General features: G+C 32.1%; 1 protein-coding gene across 8 annotated transcripts in view; it reads left to right on the top strand.

Moving 5' to 3' along the window:
- LOC143049650 (tyrosine--tRNA ligase, cytoplasmic-like) overlaps positions 1-19,979 on the top strand; it is a 52,173-nt gene extending 32,194 nt beyond the window's left edge. For all 8 annotated transcript variants that reach the window (XM_076223253.1, XM_076223254.1, XM_076223252.1 and 5 more), the window contains 11 exons: positions 894-1,069; positions 1,727-1,856; positions 2,563-2,643; positions 4,153-4,204; positions 4,555-4,737; positions 5,944-6,029; positions 7,842-7,974; positions 9,195-9,286; positions 11,535-11,728; positions 12,607-12,745; positions 17,620-19,979. In XM_076223253.1, coding sequence (XP_076079368.1) covers positions 894-1,069; positions 1,727-1,856; positions 2,563-2,643; positions 4,153-4,204; positions 4,555-4,737; positions 5,944-6,029; positions 7,842-7,974; positions 9,195-9,286; positions 11,535-11,728; positions 12,607-12,745; positions 17,620-17,730 — 1,377 coding nt within the window. In that variant the 3' untranslated portion in view covers positions 17,731-19,979. The remainder of the gene's footprint in view (positions 1-893; positions 1,070-1,726; positions 1,857-2,562; positions 2,644-4,152; positions 4,205-4,554; positions 4,738-5,943; positions 6,030-7,841; positions 7,975-9,194; positions 9,287-11,534; positions 11,729-12,606; positions 12,746-17,619) is intronic.
- Positions 19,980-22,101: the final 2,122 nt, after the last annotated feature.

Raw genomic sequence — 22,101 nt, forward strand, 5'->3', positions numbered from 1 at the left:
TGGGTAGAGTGAAGTTAAACTGTAAAAACATAATATGTTGATGAAGATGTACTATATCATTCATAACTACACAAACAATGAAATAAAGACTATAGTTGAAAAGCATCTTTATTTAAAAAAAAACAACATATATAGTAAAAAAAAAAAGAGATTCGTTAACTCGTGATACACACAGAAACGTAGACAAAAAAATGAGCAGTGCCCTTTCTTATAAAAAAAAGTGCCCTGCCCTCCACTGGCACCCTGCCCCTTTTGATTTCTAGCTAGAGCACTGATAATTACATTACTGCAGAACAACATACACCCATAGTTGTAAGGTCATGCCAATAAAAGCATTGCTGCATGTAAATTTATAAAGCATTGCTGCATGTAAGTTTATAAAGCGTTGCTGCATGTAAATTTATAAATCATTGCTGCATGTAAATTTATAAAGCGTTGCTGCATGTAAATTTATAAAACATTGCTGCATGTAAATTTATAAAGCGTTGCTGCATGTAAATTTATAAATCATTGCTGCATGTAAATTTATAAAGCATTGCTGCATGTAAATTTATAAAGCATTGCTGCATGTAAATTTATAAAGCATTGCTGCATGTAAATTTATAAAGCATTGCTGCATGTAAATTTATAAAGCGTTGCTGCATGTAAATTTATAAATCATTGCATGCACTTTTTATTGTGATTTTTCGAATGCCGTTAATAGACAAATTTTTAAAATACAAGATTAATTTATTACGATTTCAGGAAAACCTGCATACAAATATGTGTATCAGATATCAGAATGTTTTATCATATGCATCAAGTTGTATTATTCACATTCATAAAAACCTCGCAATAATTTCTGAAATTACAATACATAGATGAGAAATATTAGATTGTTTTCTGTTTCCTAGGTAACCATTTTGTTTGCTGATCTCCATGCCTACTTGGATAACATGAAAGCACCCTGGTCATTGCTGCAGTTGAGGGAAAAATATTATGAAGCCATTATCAAGGCAATGTTAAAATCTATAAATGTGCCACTAGAAAAGCTGAAGTTTGTCAAAGGAACAGATTTTCAGCTGAGCAAGTGAGTAATGTAAATAAGGAGAAAATTACACACAGAGAAATTTTGTAAAAAATCGTGTCTTGAAAAGATTGATGATACAGTTGACCGCCCAATTATAATCTTTTTGTTTGGTTGAAATAATTGAAGTACTGTAAGGTCTTCCAAATATTATGAATATATTCCATGTATACATTCACCAATAAGTTAAATTCAAGAGAAGGATTATGTTGACATACACCATAGGAAGATTTTTATGATTAAGAGATATTATGTCTGAAGCAAAACTTAGATATACATTTTCAATTTCAGTATTTTTCTGATAGATGGCAAGACATGGTTCTGCACAACTTTTTACACATTTTTAGAAAACACAAACAGAACCAATATGGTGATTCAGTTAAAATGGATCTTTCTTAAATTATTCACTGTAAAATATCGCTACTAGTCATTATGTCCCTATTAATGAAGTTGAAGGGGACATTAGGTTTGCACTCCGTTCGTCTGTCTGTCCATCAGTCAGTTGGGCAAATCAGTTTTCCAAACTTTTTTCTTCATCCTTATATTGATGTATTTCTAGGACTTTTACATGATATAAGAGCTTCATGTATGAAGTGAAATCAGTGATAAAATTCTAAATTCACCTTTCCTTGTTTAATATTACTGAATTTATTGCTACAGGGAATATACATTAGATGTATACAGACTGTCGTCTTTGGTTACAGAACATGACGCCAGGAAGGCTGGAGCTGAAGTTGTCAAACAGGTCCAACATCCATTGTTAAGTGGTTTGTTATATCCAGGACTACAGGTAATTATTAAAAAAGAAGATGTGGCATGATTGCCAATGAGACAACTAAGTCTGTGTTTGTATTATAACATGAGTTTTCACATAGGTCTTTTGTCCAGATATTAAGTGTTTGTTTTTTCTTATGCATTATCAAATATTAGAGTGTAAAATAAAAAACTTGTTGGAATCGAACATCAAATTTCAATTTACATTTGGCTGTCACCCCAGTTGTATGTGAAGTTCATGAATTGTTGCTCAGTCTCTACAGTGTTATGTGTTGTGTTTTGTGTACTTTTGTTAGTCTTTTCTTTTTTATTCCCCATTTATGGGCATTATATTTTCTGGTCTGTGCGTCCATTTGTCTTTCTGTCCATCCGTCTGTCTGTGCCGCTTCAGGTTAAAGTTTTTGGTTGAGGTAGTTTTTGATGAAGTTGAAGTCCAATAAAATTGAAACTTAGTATGCATGTTTCCTATGATATGTCTTTCTAATTTTAATGCCAAATTAGAGATTTTCTCCCATTTTCACGGTCCATTGAACATGGAAAATGAAAGTGAGGATGGGGCATCCGTGTACTATAGACACATTAGTGTTTAGCCATGGTATTGTCAGTTTTTCTTCCACATATGAATTTAAATATTACTTTGCTTTCTCAATATTGTACAGAATATACATTTGGTATTTGCCACTGTATTTTGAACATACAATTATTTATTTATCATCCTACAGGCTTTAGATGAAGAATATTTGAAAGTTGATGCACAGTTTGGTGGTGTTGATCAGAGAAAGATATTCACCTATGCTGAAAAGGTAGGCAAAATAGCTACAGGAACATTATAAAAAATTTACTAGGATTAGAAACTGTGACAGCGTAAGATATTGACTTTATCCCCCATTTATGGGCTCTATGTTTTCTGGACTCAGTGTCTGATAGTTTGTCAGTCTGTCCCGCTTCAGGTTCTAGTTTTTGATGGAGTTTTAGTCCTATCAACTTGCAACTAAGTACACATGTTCCCTATGATATGATCTTTCTAATTCTTTTGCAAATTAGAGTTTTTACACCATTTTCACGTTCCACTGAACTTAGAAAATGATTGTGCAGATGGGGCATCCATAAGTTTTGTCCTTTTAAAGACCCATTGATCACTTATTATTTTAAGAAAATATTTGGGTTATTTAACCTAATTATAAAGGTGAAAACCAGGGCTGTTATAGAATTAAATGGATGGGGGCATGATAGACACTTTTTAGCTCACCTGGCCCAAAGGGCCAAGTGAGCTTTTCCCATCACTGCGTCCGGCGTTGTCATCCGGCGTCGTTAACTTTTACAAAAATCTTCTTCTCTGAAACTACTGGGCCAAATTTAACCAAACTTGGCCACAATCATCATTTGGGTATCTAGTTTTAAAAATGTGTCCGGTGACCGGGCCAACCAACCAAGATGGCCGCCATGGCTAAAAATAGAACATAGGGGTAAAATGCAGTTTTTGGCTTATAACTCAAAAACCAAAGCATTTAGAGCAAATCTGACGAGGGTAAAATTGTTTATCAGGTCAAGATCTATCTGCCCTGAAATTTTCAGACGAATCAGACAACCCTTGGTTGGGTTGCTGCCCCTGAATTGGTAATTTTAAGAAAATTTGGCTGTTTTTGGTTATTATCTTCAATATTATTATAGATAGAGATAAACTGTAAACAGCAATAATATTTAGCAAAGTAAGATTTACAAATAAGTACAGATGACTGCAATGGTCAATTGACCCCTTAAGGAGTTATTGTCCTTTATAGTCAATTTTTAACAATTTTTCATAAAATTTATAAAATTTTACTTACTTACACTTTCCACTGAAACTACTGGGCCAAGTTCATTATAGATAGAGATAATTGTAAGCAGCAAGAATGTTCAGTAAAGTAAGATGTACAAACACATCGCCATCACCAAAAAACAATTTTGTCATGAATCCATCTGCTTCCTTTGTTTAATATTCACATAGACCAAGGTGAGCGACACAGGCTCTTTAGAGCCTCTAGTTTAAGCCCCTGTCATCCTGTAATATTATATTTTATTTAACAAAATTATAAGTACAACACAACCACCCGCAATGAATATTTTGAATGCCTCCCACCCCATCGTGATCAATTTGGAACATCCCTCAGTTAAATATGAGGGAAATTAAGTCACTTTAAACTTTGGAACATAGATATATTTACTTCAAGACTTTTGAATAGACCAATTTAAATAAAATTTAAATAAGAACTGACCAATCACAAGAAAAATATTAAACACCTCTAACTTACATAATTAATTTCTATTTTTAGTACCTGCCACATTTAGGATATACCAAAAGAATACATTTCATGAACCCTATGGGTAAGTTTACATTTGTTCTTCAATACAATTTTTATATACTTATATAGCAGATGTATATTTGGTTCATTTATTTTCACGGGATAACAGATTTTCATTGGGAGGGGGGAAAGAGAATTGTGTTCTCTTCTTTCAACCATGAATAGCAGTAAAAATGATGAATTTACTTCATGATATAGATTCTACCACTGCTTCAAATTTGACTTGATAATTCTCAATTCATTGCCATTCAGTTAAGTTATCAAATTCAAAACTTCATGATGGTAAAGCTATTTAAATGTAAGAAATTTCAACATTATACAACTGAATCTTATGTACCAAAGAAAATACTAACAAAAGTGTTGTTTTTGCAGTTCCTGGTTTGACTGGTAGTAAAATGAGTTCATCAGAGGAAGATTCTAAAATAGATTTACTTGACACTGCAGCCCAGGTGAAGAAGAAATTAAAGATGGCCTTCTGTGAACCTGGAAATATAACAGAAAATGGCCTGTTGTCCTTCTGTAAACATGTCCTCTATCCAATCACATGCAAAGAAGGTAAGTTTGGATAATGAATATTCATAATATCATGTGATAGTTATATCCAAGCACATGTAAAGAAGGTAAGTTTGGATAATGAATATTCATAATATCATGTGATAGTTATATCCAATCACATGTAAAGAAGGTATAAGTTTGGATAATGAATATTCATAATATCATGTGATTGTTATATCCAATCACATGTAAAGAAGGTAAGTTTGGATAATGAATATTCATTATATCATGTGATAGTTACAAATGTATATCCAATTACATGTAAAGTAGGTAAGTTTGGAGAATGAATATTCATAATATCATGATAGTTATATCCAATCACATGTAAAGAAGGTAAGTTTATATAATGAATATTCATTATATCATGTGATATTTATTAGACGACCTACTTGATTCAATTTATGCAACAGATTACACATTCAAATGCAGCCTAATAATGGTATGGTGTTGTCGTCAGACATGGTCTAATTTCCAGACAATAACTTAGGTATAAGTGTTTGGATCTCTATGAAATGCACCACAAGGTTCCATATCACTAAAAAGGGAGATTGGGATTGAATTTGGGATTAAATGGTCCTATAATTAACCGTATCAGAATTTTTTTTAGCCAAAACAATTTTCTAGGTTCCAGACATAAATGGGATACATTTTCCAAATAAACACAGAATGGAAACTTTGGGCTGTTTCTTCAATAAATATAGGTGAGAGAAAAAAAAATGTCAAAAAAGGTTAATTTTGGGTACCCTCAAATTAACAAACTTATTTAATATTGTACTGAACACATGGACCCTAACCATTTAAAACTACAATTAAAAAATAAATCTGAAAAAGTATTAAAACAGGCAGTAAATAGTGAAAAGATTTACAGCCTATTCCATTGAGTGTGTAGGTAAAGGTAATAGCTATAGTTAGCTTGTTTGCTAGCTGAACTGTAAAGTCATAATTGGATTAGGTAATCTACCCCTCTTTAAGAGTAGACTAGTCTGACCGATAACTAATCTATCTGCCTGTTGGACTAAACTACTTTGAAAGGAGGGTAGTATACCTTACCTAATAAAGACTTCACTGTTCAGCTAGCTAACTAAACATATTTACCTTCACCTACACACTCAATGCAATCGGCTGTAATGACTAATAGAATTGCAAATATTTGTACATATTTATTGATAGCTGCATATATGTATTTGTAACCATTTCTATTTTTAGGTTTCACAGTGGTTAGGAAGGAAGAATTTGGTGGAAACGTAACATACAAGAAGTTCCAGGAACTGGAAGATGCTTTTGCTAAAGAGGTAATGAATAGCAACAAAATAAGTATGGTGCATCTTAATTAAAAAGACAGGCAGAAATAAAATATTAAAGAAGAATGTGTTGAGGACACATATGCCAATGCTCAAGCTTCAAACAAACGAAAGTGGGACAGGTTTGCACATGAACTGACCAAATTATTTATTCTTTTAGGATGTGCTCCCTGGTGATTTTGACTCGCACATGAACTGACCAAATTATTTTATTCTTTTAGGAGGTGCACCCTGGTGATTTTGACTTGCACATTAACTGACCAAATTATTTATTCCTTTAGGAGGTTCCCTCTGGTGATTTTGACTGGCACATGAACTGACCAAATTATTTTAATCTTTTAGTAGGTGCACCCGGGTGATTTTGACTTGCACATGAACTGACCAAATTATGTTATATTTGGAGGTGCACCCTGGTGATTTTGACTCGCACATAAACTGACCAAACTATTTATACATTAAGGAGGTGCACCCTGGTGATTTTTACTTGCACATGAAGTGACCAAATTTATTTTATACATTTAGGAGGTGCACCCTGGTGATTTTTACTTGCACATGAAGTGACCAAATTTATTTTATACATTTAGGAGGTGCACCCTGGTGATTTTTACTTGCACATGAACTGACCAAATTATTTTATACAATTAGGAGGTGCACCCTGGTGATTTTTACTTGCACATGAACTGACCAAATTATTTTATACATTTAGGAGGTGCACCCTGGTGATTTTTACTTGCACATGAACTGACCAAATTTATTTTATACATTTAGGAGGTGCACCCTGGTGATATTGACTCGCACATAAACTGACCAAACTATTTATACATTAAGGAGGTGCACCCTGGTGATTTTTACTTGCACATGAACTGACCAAATTATTTTATACATTTAGGAGGTGCACCCTGGTGATTTTTACTTGCACATGAACTGACCAAATTATTTTATACATTTAGGAGGTGCACCCTGGTGATTTTTACTTGCACATGAACTGACCAAATTATTTTATACATGAAGGAGGTGCACCCTGGTGATTTTGACTCGCACATAAACTGACCAAACTATTTATACATTAAGGAGGTGCACCCTGGTGATTTTTACTTGCACATGAACTGACCAAATTTATTTTATACATTTAGGAGGTGCACCCTGGTGATTTTTACTTTCACATGAACTGACCAAATTATTTTATACATTTAGGAGGTGCACCCTGGTGATTTTTACTTGCACATGAACTGACCAAATTATTTTATACATTTAGGAGGTGCACCCTGGTGATTTTTACTTGCACATGAACTGACCAAATTATTTTATACATTTAGGAGGTGCACCCTGGTGATGTTGACTCGCACTTAAACTTACCAAACTATTTATACATTAAGGAGGTGCACCCTGGTGATTTTTACTTGCACATGAACTGACCAAATTATTTTATACATTTAGGAGGTGCACCCTGGTGATTTTTACTTGCACATGAACTGACCAAATTATTTTATACATTTAGGAGGTGCACCCTGGTGATTTTTACTTGCACATGAACTGACCAAATTATTTTATACATGAAGGAGGTGCACCCTGGAGATTTTTACTTGCACATGAACTGACCAAATTTATTTTATACATTTAGGAGGTGCACCCTGGTGATTTTGACTCGCACATAAACTGACCAAACTATTTATACATTAAGGAGGTGCATCCTGGTGATTTTTACTTGCACATGAACTGACCAAATTATTTTATACATTTAGGAGGTGCACCCTGGTGATTTTTACTTGCACATGAACTGACCAAATTATTTTATACATTTAGGAGGTGCATCCTGGTGATTTAAAGGTATCTGTAGAGAATTACCTGAATCAGCTGTTGGATCCTATCAGAAAGGAGTTTGAAACACCTGAACTGAAGAAACTGACTAGTCAAGCCTATCCTGTGGAGAAAAAAAGTAAGATAATGTCTTTCGTTGTACGCTATTAGGACTAAAACCGTAATATATACTGTGGATTCATTAATATTTTTTGGATTCAAATTTTTGTGGATTTGGTAAGAACAAGCTTAAGGGAACCCTAAAGTTAAATGTTCAACGAAATACTAATTTTCCATAGGAATGTATGGTATACAACCTTTGTCTAAACCACAAAATTAAATATCCACGAATATGCAAGTTTTCCTGTATCCACGAAAATAGGTACCCACGGAAAATGAATGAACCCACATTACCTATTATTTTCCCATCTTTTGTCCATCCATGTACCCCTCAGTTCGCGCTAGTACTGACATGAAAGTTGCAATTTTGAAGCTGTGAATCTCCATGCTGTACTAGAATAGAACAAGGCAGCTGTTCCTGTAAGATGTTTCATAATGTAAAGTGGCAAATTATGTACACATGGCTTGCATTATCAGTTTACTGTAAATTGAGATATATTCACCGTTTTAAACTGATGTTTAATGATTTTGATTGGTCATGTTGGTTTAACACATGTAAATTAATAAATATGCATCTAGTTTTCAGTTTTATTGTGGGAATGGTGAACTAATCTTAACTCTAAAATGGCAAATTTTCCAATAGTTTAAATTTTCTTTAAACCAACTTATTTTCATGAATATTTTGTTTCTCATTTAGCCCTTTCTATCCCACTTAGCATTGATTGAATTTCAGGATATTCAAATTTACTTAATGTAGTTAAAAATATATTTATAGAAAAGATTAATTATATTCACAATATTTTTCAACTCGTGAAAATAAATGAAAATAATTTTGTTTACAGTAGCCATTTGTTTACTTTATCAGTATGAAATGTATTCATCTATCAGTGTATAGGTCCATATTTCTATGCCTGACTTCATGATAAATTTCAAAAGCAAAAATATACCATTGGATTTGCAATTAAAATCAAATTTTTACCTAAGACTTTGTGTCGATTGATGTCAGAAGACAAAGGTTAAATTATTATAATATTTGTTTAATGCCCTATAAAAATTTTACAGTCAGTTTAAAAATTGTACAGTTAATTCTTGTAACTTCATTTATCAGATACGTTTAAGTTTCATGAACTTTGTATACTTATATAAACAAATTTCTAGAAGAATTAAATTACGGACCAGAATGTCTATGTAGTGTTTGGTTCGTACAGGTCTGTTGTATCAGTATATATTATATTACAGAGAAGCCTGGCCAGGCAGGAGGACAGACGGAGGAAGCAATCGTACCATCTAGGCTAGATCTGAGAGTCGGTAAAATTACTAAAGTGGAAAAGGTAAATATATCTATTGAGTCAGAAGATTTCACATACATAGTTATTAATACTGTGGATTCATTTCAATTTTTTATTTCATTATTCATGTATGTGTGTCTGTTTGATATTTTGTAATTGTTTGTTATATTTCATTGTAATCCATGACAGGGAAGATTAGCTTTATAGCTAACTGTGTAAACCTCTTTAAATAAAGAATTCTTATTATTATATTATTATTATTATTATTATTAGTTGGTATAGTATACCAATTTTTGTCCATAAAGGTTAACTGTGAACCAAGTACAATGTTTCTATTTACTTATCATGCTTGTATGTAGACTTTCAATGGTAAAACCATGAAAACAAAGTCCACAAAATCCAATTTTTTTTCTCACCCCACAAAAATAAGTATACAAAAATAATTAAATTCACAATAAATTATCTAATCAAATAAGTTTTACTTTAAATTCACATGTTATTCCATTTTAAACCGGGGAAAAACAATGAAAAAACATTGATGACGTCACGGTCACATGACTAAATTATGTCTATGGGCTCATAACAAAATAACGTCAGCCAATCAGAAGACGCGCTGCATCCACAATTAAATTATATTCACATGTTATTCCATTTTAAACCGGGGAAAAACAATGAAAAAATATTGATGACATCACGGTCACATGACTAAATTATGTATGGGCTCATAACAAAATAACGTCAGCCAATCAGAAGACGCGTTACATCCACAATTAAATTATATTCATATGTTAAAAAACAATATAACACGAGCTCTAAGTGAGCTTATGAACCAACATACATCATGTACATCATAAAATAAATACTTATAAACAGTGCGTAAAAAGAGATGTGGGCCATACATCATTGAGACAGCAATTCATAGATACAGATAATGAAAAGGTGATCTAGAGTTTAACATCTACAGCAACACACAAATGTCTATGAAATCTTTCAAAATCTGAATTACTTAGAGAGTTCAAATAAAGTTTGTGAACAAATCTAACAGAGTCTGAACACTTTTACCCTCCTATGCTATTGACAAGTACCGTCTAAATGTAGAAATTTTTATATATGATATTAACCAGGCCATTCATTAGGATGCGGTACCCGGCACTTTTACCCTCCTATGCTATTGACAAGTACTGCCTAAATGTAGAAATTTTTATATATGATATTCATGGAATAAATTGAATATTACCACCTAGAAACGTGGAAAGTACAAGTCAACATGAAAGATAATGAAACCCCTGCTTAACAAAGATCATCATTCATCACAAATTTCTCTAAATTAGTAAATAACAAAAACTACATTGAGATAAAATTGAGAAAGGAAATGGGGAATCTATCAAAGTGACAACAACCCGACCATAGAGCAGACAACAGCCTAAGGCCACCAATTGGTTTTCAATGTGACGAGAAGCTCCGGCACCCGGAGGCGTCCCTCAGCTGGCCCCTTAAAAAATATATGTATACTAGTACAGTGATAATGGACGTCATACTAAACTCCGAATTATACACAAGCAACTAAAATTAAAAATCATACAAGACTAACAAAGGCCAGAGACTCCTGACTTGGGACAGTCGCAAAACTGCGGCTGGGTTAAACATATTTATGAGATCTCAACTTCCCCCTATACCTCTAACAAATGTAGAAAAGTAAACGTAGAGATTCACAAAAACCAATGCTGAGGACTTTTCCATTCAAACCCATGTGAAAGGGTAGGAAGAGACTTCCAATATCCCCAAATATATTTTCTTTGTGTAATATTTCTTATGTTAAATTGGCATACAACCTTGATTGATCTACAACCCATTTTTTAAAACAAAACCTGTTTTCTTCTTCTTTTTGTCAATAGTCCTGACCAGGTTCACTCCCCCATTCATTTTAATGAAAAAGTCCTGATGAGGTTGACCAATTTCCATATCAAAACATGGACTTTGTCATTTTGCTTACTGTGATTATTAGTTCAATGTTGGATACCAATATTGTGGATTTTGTGGGTACAGGTGAGCCACATATTCAAGTGGTCAACGAATTATACATTTTCTATATGCTATGTATGCAAAGATTGGTAAAATCCCGAAATCTAATATCCACGAAAAATTAAAGTTTTCTTCAATCCTCAAAAACTGATACCCATGAAAATAAATAAATCTACATGTACAGTATATAATTATTAGAGGTCAGATGTACCTTTCTTCCTTGGAAGACTCTAGACATTTTTTAAACAATTTTATTTTTAAATTGCAGCATCCAGATGCTGATTCGCTGTATGTAGAAACAGTAGATTTAGGCAATGGTGATGAGAGAACTGTAGTCAGTGGGCTAGCTGGACTGGTACCCATGGAGGATTTACAAGACAGACTAGGAGTGTTTTTATGTAACCTGAAACCACAAAAAATGAGAGGAATTGAATCTAAGGCCATGCTAATGTGTGCTTCAGTGTAGGTTTTCTTATAGATAAAGCAACCTTGTTGTTTAGTGTTTCAGTGTACAATAGATGAATTTAAGGTGGATCATAAGTAAATATTTTTTGAGACAGAATTATCTTATACTTAGCCAAAATGAAGATTTTACTGTGCTCTTTTCAAAAATATAATAAAAAGTGTGGGTCACCGTGGTATTTTTCAAACTATGAGTCGTTGAAAATTGCCTAAATTTGGTTAGATTGTTCATGGAAAAACACATTTGTGTGCATAAAAAAATATCTATGAGATAGAATTTTGAAATAAATTGTGAAAAGATAGGTTTTGTAATATATTTGAAGAAAATAAAAAGAAAAAATGGTGTCACCGAACTTGTTTTCTTGGTACAAGCTATCAGTGCAGTATAATTTTTTTACTAAAAGAGTTATCTTCCCTTAAATGGCTCATTTGAAAAAAAATATTCTAAAAACAAACAAAAACGATATTTGTTTAAATATTTTGAATTATACAATAAATTACCAAGTTTTCTTAATATTATTTAACAGTCTATCCTTTAAATTGCAAATCTGTCTCCAAATTTGCAGATTTAGGCAAATAACTAGACCGATTTTTTACTGTGATTGTACAATCCAAGATGGCGGTATACCATGTATCTACCTTAAATTTATTATTATTTGATTGGTACTCATTTGCCTGGATTTCCTTGATAAAGACTAACCATAAATATTCATGATCAATAAAATGCAGGTTTCCAATAAAGGAAAAAAATATTATTGATTTGGGGATATACAGGGGGAGGCTGCCAAACAGTGTCTGCGTTTACTCATAAACTGTTCAACCAAAGCTTTTCAAATTTTAATATGTTGTCCTCTAATGGCCTGATTTTTATTTTGTAGTGCTGAGCCAAGGGCAGTGGAACCTTTAAACCCACCAGAGGGCAGTGCACCAGGGGAGAGAGTATTTTTTGAAGAACATGAGTCTGGCAAACCTGATGAAGAATTGAAGCCAAAGAAAAAAGTGTGGGAACAATTACAGGTGCGTGCAGAATGCCAGCAAAAGATTTTTATATGACCGCAAAAATAAAAAAAATTTTGGTCGTATATTGGTTTCACGTCGTCGTCAGCGTCGTCTGAAGATGGATTGTTTCCGGATAATAACTTTTGAATAAGTGAAAAGAAATCAATAAAATTGTAACACAATGTTTATAACCCCAAAAGGAAGCTTGGGATTGCTTTTGGGGGTTATGGTCCCAAGGGTTTAGGAATTAGGGGCAAAAACAGCATTTATCTAGTTTCAGGACAAAAAGTTGTGTATTAGTATTTCAATTGTTTTGAAATTGTACCAAAATGTTTAATACCATAACTAGAAGGTTGGGATTTATTTTAAGGAGTTATTGGGCAAACAGTCTAGGAATTAAGGGCCAAAAAGGGGCCAAAAACAAGCATTTTTCTAGTTTCAAGACAATAACTTGTGTGTAACTGTATGGATCTCTCGGACATTGTAGCACAAGTTTCCATATAACACAGGGAAGGCTGGGATTCAGTTTGGGGTTAATTTTCCCGAATATGTAGGAATAAGAGGCCAAAAAGAAGCATTTTTCTAGTTTACAGACAATAGTACAAATGAGGGGAAAACTAGGTATTTCTGGTCAATGGAAAATTAAGACAATTTTAGAGCAGTGTAAGGGAGGTAATTCTAAAACATTTAACATACAATGTTAGGTATGTTAGGACTTACCTCCCTTTATCTTCTTGCTTGTATATTATGTATAAAGAAATGTCAGATTTTGGACTAATTGCAAAAAAACGGGGGGGGGTAGTTGTTTTCATGTTTTTTTTTTCTTGAAATTCCAAATTTTTGAAAAGTTAAAAGAAGAAATCTTTAATTGCACAATATTGCGCAATAAATTTGTAAGATCTTGACATTTGTTTTGTGTCAGAAACTCATATTATTTCAAAAATTTGATCACAATCCAAATTCAGAGCTGTATTAAGCTTGAATGTTGTGTCCATACTTGCCCAAACTATTTAGGGTTCGACTTCTGCGGTCGTATAAAGCTGCGCCCTGCGGAGCACCTGGTTTTAATTTAGTTTGTTCGTTTCCATTAAATCCAAATTCCTGCAGTCAAGGGAAAATTTGATACTTCATAGATTGTAATTTTCTATTACCAAGAAAAGAAAGAAGCAAATGAACTATATTATAGGAAAAGTTAAATTGTGAATAAATGATAAATGTCCCATTTTTTTATCTCTACATATTTTGTGTTGACTTTTCCACAATAATTGTCAAGGACGTCATATTTGTGTTGACTGTTCCAGAATAATTGTCAAGGACGTCATATTTTGTGTTGACTGTTCCAGAATAATTGTCAAGGACTTCATATTTTGTGTTGACTGTTCCAGAATAATTGTCAAGGACGTCATATTTTGTGTTGACTGTTCCAGAATAATTGTCAAGGAGTGTTGACTGTTCCACAATAATTGTCAAGGACGTCATATTTTGTGTTGACTGTTCCACAATAGTTATCAAGGACGTCATATATTGTGTTGACTGTTCCACAATACTTGTCAAGGACGTCATATTTTGTGTTGACTGTTCCACAATAATTGTCAATGACGTCATATTTGTGTTGACTGTTCCACAATAATTGTCAAGGACGTCATATTTTGTGTTGACTGTTCCACAATAATTGTCAAGGACGTCATATTTTGTGTTGACTGTTCCACAATAATTGTCAAGGACGTCATATTTGTGTTGACTGTTCCACAATAATTGTCAAAGACGTCATATTTTGTGTTGACTGTTCCACAATAATTGTCAAGAACGTCATATTTTGTGTTGACTGTTCCACAATAGTTATCAAGGACAGCAAATTTTGTGTTGACTGTTCCACAATACTTGTCAAGAACGTCATATTTTGTGTTGACTGTTCCACAATAATTGTCAAGGACATCATATTTTGTGTTGACTGTTCCACAATAATTGTCAAGGACGTCATATTTGTGTTGACTTCCACAATAATTGTCAAGGACGTCATATTTTGTGTTGACTGTTCCACAATAATTGTCAAGAACATCATATTTTGTGTTGACTTCCACAATAAGTGTCAAGGACGTCATATTTTGTGTTGACTTCCACAATAATTGTCAAGGACGTCATATTTTGTGTTGACTGTTCCACAATAATTGTCAAGAACGTCATATTTTGTGTTGACTGTTCCACAATAGTTATCAAGGACGTCATATTTTGTGTTGACTGTTCCACAATAATTGTCAAGGACGTCATATTTGTGTTGACTGTTCCACAATAATTGTCAAGGACGTCATATTTTGTGTTGACTGTTCCACAATAATTGTCAAGGACGTCATATTTTGTGTTGACTGTTCCACAATAATTGTCAAGGACGTCATATTTGTGTTGACTGTTCCACAATAATTGTCAAGGACGTCATATTTTGTGTTGACTGTTCCACAATAATTGTCAGGAACGTCATATTTTGTGTTGACTGTTCCACAATAGTTATCAAGGACAGCAAATTTTGTGTTGACTGTTCCACAATAATTGTCAAGGACATCATATTTTGTGTTGACTGTTCCACAATAATTGTCAAGGACGTCATATTTGTGTTGACTTCCACAATAATTGTCAAGGACGTCATATTTTGTGTTGACTGTTCCACAATAATTGTCAAGAACATCATATTTTGTGTTAACTTCAACAATAATTGTCAAGGACGTCATATTTTGTGTTGACTGTTCCACAATCAGGGATGGGGTAATCGTAATCTGTAATCGTAATCGATTGTAATTGATTACATTTTTTCAAGTAATCGACAGTAATCTGTAATCGAAGACATTTTCGATTACATGTAATCGTAATTTAATCGATTACAGCAAAAATTTGGATGTAATCATCGATTACTTTTCGATTACATTTCGATTACTTTAGTAAAATAGTTTGATGAAAAATAACCTATTTCAAAGGAAAATATGTATATTATCCCTTTGTAGTACAGATAAAATATTATGCATTAACAATACTTGAGATTTAAGCAACTGCCTTATTTCTATCTATTGTCTCTAGCTGCATTATGAGTAACCAGATCCCTCCCCTATCTAAATTTACTTTATATCTAGCTTTTGAAACAAATGGATGTATGTGCTTGTCAATAATTCAAGAGCTTTAATATTTAAATAAGAAAATAGATTTTAAATAAGAAATGTGTCTGTCTTTCGTTAAGTTCTGTACTACATTTTTTAAAAGTAGTAAGCTTATTTGTATTAAATTTCCGGAAAACATAATTTTCCATCAGAGTTGAAATTAAAGCTTAGAATACATAAACAGTTGATTTCTTAAATGTTATGATATATATACATGTATATAAATTAAATTAAAATTAAAAAAGAACACAAAATCCTTTTAACAATGAACCAATGGCAATGCATAGCAATTCTTTTTAGATATAGATACATGTATCCATTTGACACTATAAATATATTTTGTATATAATTTTATTGGAGAAGTTAACAACATTCTTGCCTTTACTAATGAGATGATCAAAGTCTTCTAATCAATAACAAACATACTTTGTTTTTATTTCAATTATCTTATGTCTAATAAAGAAGGAAATTTACAATATTTAGCCCCAGGTTATAAATTGTACTCCAGTGGCAGTTAAATAATCTGTAATTAGGGTGGTTATCCAAACAAAAGTTTTAAAACATGCATGTCATTATAAAAATAAATTTTGATCTTAAAAATTAGCTGAACTAATTAATTATTCTACTTTTTTTATATTTCCTTAAACATTGTAATTAACCATTGTTAACTATGCTAAAATATTTTTAAGAGTAAAAACAAAAAAGCTAACGTGTCAGTAAGAAAACTAATTTTTGGAAAAACAATTAGTTATGAATAAGTGATTATTGCAATGCGATGACATCTTTCATATATGTTGAAAGTCAAAATTACGAGATTTTTTAAATATTTCTAATTTTCATCAAGAGATTTGATCTAAAAAGCAGCTATTAACTTATAATTTAGAAACAATGCTTTGAATGATGCATTAGGTAAAGATTTTAATTTCCACTATATTATACAAATGTTGAGCAATATAATTGTGTTTTTACCTCATGTTATTTTTTGTTGAAATGTTGAAGTATGTAATTGACAGTAATCGAAAAGTAATGTAATTACTTTTGATAAAGTAATCGATTGTAATCGATTACATACTAAAATTTGAGTAATCGATTATTAATCGATTGCACAAAAATCCTTCATGTAATCGATTATTAATCGATTACATTTGTCAGTAATCGTGCCCATCCCTGTCCACAATAATTGTCAAGAACGTCATATTTTGTGTTGACTGTTCCACAATTATTATCAAGGACAGCAAATTTTGTGTTGACTGTTCCACAATACTTGTCAAGGACAGCATATTTTGTGTTGACTGTTCCACAATACTTGTCAAGGACAGCATATTTTGTGTTGACTGTTCCACAGTACTTGTCAAGAACGTCATATTTTGTGTTGACTGTTCCACAATAATTGTCAAGGACGTCATATTTTGTTTTGACTGTTCCACGATAATTGCAAAGGATGACAGATGGTAAACACCTGATTACAAGTCAGAGTATGTTGGCCTTTTGCCGATCACTCCCTTATTGAGATTGTCTTCACATGTTTGCAAATTTGTATGGTTACTAATGTTTTCTATACCTCAGAGATTACATCTTTTTCCATTTTCTTTCTGTACACATTTTTCAAAATATTATAAGTTATAGAATAAGTAAGTTGTATTCAATCAATTAAGAAATAATGATTGATATATGCAATTAAATATGTTAAAAAAAATAATGTATTTTTAAATCAGTGCTTATCTTATGTTCATGTTTTTTAATTTTCAGCCTGATTTACGAACAAACAGTGACTGTGTAGCAGAATGGCAAGGAAATATAATGAAGACAAAGTTAGGGAATGTTACGTGTAAATCACTGAAATCATCACCCATTAAATGATGCAGATCAGATGTAGGATGTATTTATTTATTTTTCATCGTCGAGGAACTCAGTTGTGATACAAACTGTCCTGTCATTGTATTTTAAGGTTCCATAGAAAGTTTTAATTTATTGGTTGACTGCCATATTTTATGTTGACTATTTAAACAATTATATGTTAGATAAATGACTATTCACTGAAAGCGTCAATATGTTTTTCATGGCGATTATGGTGATATTATTTTAAGTTTCATAAATAACTATTCACTGAAAGCATTGTCAACATGTTTTTTGTTGAGATTATTTAGCAATTGTATGTAGTTCATATTAAAACTACTACTCACTGATTGTGTTGTCAACATAATTTTTTTTAAGAATCAAATTTAATTATAAATGGATGCATGAAAGGAAATCCCACCTAAAGTGAATTTTATTTTATTATTGAACAGTTTCCATTGTCAATTGCTGATTTTCATGATGCATATTATGTTCAAGTGATGACTGTTCAAATTCTAATGTTACATTAATGGGATATGTCAACTATAGATTATCCACCTTTGATGTCCAATATCATCTTATCAAATTAGGAACAGTGTGCTAAATATAGAATAACATTATAATACGTTTGTATATCCAGTGTTCTGCTAAGTTAGGCATGAAGGAGAAACATTCCTACATTTATTACCATGCATACACATATTGACTGCAGTTTTCTTCTTTTTTTCACATCTATAAATACTAAAGATTATTTTGCAGAAACGTCCATAAGATTGGTGGGGAGATATTTTGAAATTGTTATAGAATAAGATTGATGATAAAAAATCATGTTATGCTGTAATCTTTCTTAATAGCTTATCTACTTTATTATTTTTTATTTTGTTGAATAAGATTTTTCTTGTCTCGCTAAAGTTAAATGTTTTGTATTGTGAACATGTTACTTGTGTCATATTTCTGATGGTTATGGTATCCATTTGTTTCAACTTCATACATCTCGGTCACAAAATAAAACTTTATTGTTCATTATTGTCATTTATTTTCTTTAATATTCAAATTTGAGTAATATGTTGTATATGTTGATATATTCACAGTCACCTACCTTGACAGCCAAATTTAAGAATCGGGTAGTAATGAAAACATGACAAACAAAAGCCAACTCAGCTTTACATAAATTAAGTTCAGAATGTATATAACATTTGTTTTCTTTTCCCTGTTCTGGTAATTCAAGATGCAATTTGGTTAAAATACACTAGAAAAAACATTTATGGGGAGATAACTCTTTAATTTGCTATCATTCTAACCAAAAATATCTAAATATTTCTCAAATTACCAGACAAGCAGAAACGAAAAACGTTCCATTTTAACTCAGGATGAGGGTATTTCCACAATAGGGAGGTTAGGTTGGTGGTTTTTTTTAAGACATTGTTCTGAATTTTGTCTAATTTGTCTGATTTTTACAGAGAATTGCACTTACTCTGACAATTGTATAAATCATTGGTCAAACCCTCAAATTATGTACATGTACCTATGGAGAAGGTTTTTTTGTACTTATGAAAATAAATTAATTCACAGTACTTTAAATTGTATATTTAAGTATCAAATGTAAGAAATTACCAATTAATTGAATGTGTTTGTATTTTGTTTGGTACTAGAATTCTTATTGTGATGAAATCTGAGTGTCAATTATGAATGAAAATACTTTTAACAGATGTAAGATTATTAGTTTTATTAAATAACTAAATGTATGCAATAAATGTTCAGATCTATAAAAGATGTGACGTTGGTGCTTTCTGTATAGGATCTTTTATGCACACATAAAAGTTGTCTTTGCTTCTTTTATAAACCATGACAGAATCAATACTTCAAATCTTTATCACTTATAAACCATGACAGAATCAATACTTCAAATCTTTATCACTTATAAACCATGACAGAATCAATACTTCAAATCTTTATCACTTATAAACCATGACAGAATCAATACTTCAAATCTTTATCACTTATAAACCATGACAGAATCAATACTTCAAATCTTTATCACTTATAAACCATGACAGAATCAATACTTCAAATCTTTATCACTTATAAACCATGACAGAATCAATACTTCAAATCTTTATCACTTATAAACCATGACAGAATCAATACTTCAAATCTTTATCACTTATAAACCATGACAGAATCAATACTTCAAATCTTTATCACATGTACATTTAAGCAATATTTTAATACTGTTAATTTGCACAGAAACGAGAATAAATATGTGACTCATAGTTGTTGGATTTTTTGTTGCTTTATAATCTCTTCGGGGATTACATTATTATCAAGAGGGTGCCTCTGCGGCAGGGTGGACTAGTAGTTTCACCAACAATGATGCCAGTTGTATATGTACACCTTACAAATCATTCCATACACTAAGTATACTTTTAATATAGTTGATCTCTTACATTGAGCAATGAACTGTTAAGATGAGGTCAAGGTCAAATAAAACATGCCCGTCATTAAAATCATTTCATTTTCATACTGTTGCGTTCCCTTAACTGCTCTTGAACAATTTTAGGAAAAATGGTAAGAAGATTTGTAATGTGGTAAGTTATCACTAAATGACCGAAATTAGGTGAAAAAAATTCCGGATCCTAGCTGCCAAACTAACATGTACATTGTAAAATATTTTCATACAGCAAATAAAGTTGACCTTTTGCACAGTACTAGAAAAAGCCCAAAACACAAAAACTTATCTTTAACTACGGAACCATCAAAATGAGGTCAAGGTCAGATGACTGATGCCAGTTTGATATTTGCACCTTACAATCAGTCCATACACCATATATAGCTTTGCTTATAGTTTCTGCTTACTGGTATATGAAGTGAGATTGAGGTCAAGTAAAAGTAAAAACTCTGATGGGCATTAGTACCAGGGTTTCTGCTGGCGGTCGCCATTTTCGCAATTTGCGAAAAAATAATAATAGTGGCGATAAAAATTCATCATTTGCGAAAGAATTTGGCGAAAGAAATATATAGAACGATTTATTTTCCTCCATCTTGTTTATTTACTTTTTTCGAGTTTCTCTGACTCTACCCGATTAGACAATACTCGGAATTCACCTTGACCTGATTTGGACAGAAAATCAATAATCAGCTGATTGCATTTTATAGCTATCGACAACAATGGACTAATTAATAAAGGTGTTGATTGAATTGTTCGATAAAATGATATGGTTAAATGGCTTCCGCTAAATGTCACATACAGAATTTATTAACCACTTTGCGACGCACGTGTTTGAAGCAAACTTTTGACGTCTACTCTCCTTTTAAAGATAGTTTAGAAAAGAAAGCTGTTGTTGTGACAAAAAAATTTCAAAAGCAAGAAAAATCGCCGATTTAAAACTTTAATTATCCTTTGACTTTAATATAATTTATTGATTAGGGAGACTACTTTAAAGTCGTTTGAGTGACACGTGTGTTTCAAGCATAGTTTTACGTCTCAACATTTTCATTTACGATGGTCAAGAAAGGAAAACTGTCGTTATGAAGAAATCAGTTAATCTATCCAAAAGGTTGGGAACAACACCTTGAATGAGAGTAGCCCTTCAATGTTATGACTAAACATGAAATGAGGGTTTAATTTCATGTGATAAAAGCTTTTGTTTTGTTGATAAAACCACTTCTTAGTACAAAAGGGCACATCAATATTTTTCTTTTAAAGAAACTTTCCCTACGAACTATACTGGTATTATATAATCAAAACATGTCCATTAATTTTGTTATAAGAAAATGATAAGGGTTTATTCATTAAATGTAGACTCTAAAATTAGTTTGAGAGAATAATCATATTCACAATGGGGCAAAATCACACCTTATTTAAGGAAAAAAAAGGGAGGGAAGGTAAATTTTAAACGAAAAATATAGTTATGTCACTTGGCGAAAAAAATAATAAAGTGGCGAAAAATATAATGTTTTGGCGAAAGAGGTGGCGAAACAAATAATTGACCCAGGGGAAACCCTGATTAGTACCATTCTTGGTACGTAGATACCATGTATAGTTGTCCTTGGACTCATAATACACCTTATCGCTATTCCCACTTGACCTGAAAATCTGTTCCGCTTGACTTTTTGACGTTATATAACAATCACATTGTGGTGTCAGACATTTTCTATTATGACGTCAAAATTTTTAGGGAATTTGTGTGATGTCCAGGACAAATAGCAATAAGCTGTATAAGAGAGAAATTAAGAATACTGAAAATATCAACCTTTTTAAAGTAGTCACTGAACCATGAAAATAAGTCAAGGACACTGCACAGACAGAAAATTAATAACATAGCATCTATATACAAAGTATAAAGTCTTCTTCTATCTAAAATATTAAGCTTTTAATAAGTTTAAAGCCCCATC

This window comes from Mytilus galloprovincialis, chromosome 10, assembly GCF_965363235.1.
Source record: "Mytilus galloprovincialis chromosome 10, xbMytGall1.hap1.1, whole genome shotgun sequence".
NCBI lineage: Eukaryota > Metazoa > Mollusca > Bivalvia > Mytilida > Mytilidae > Mytilus > Mytilus galloprovincialis.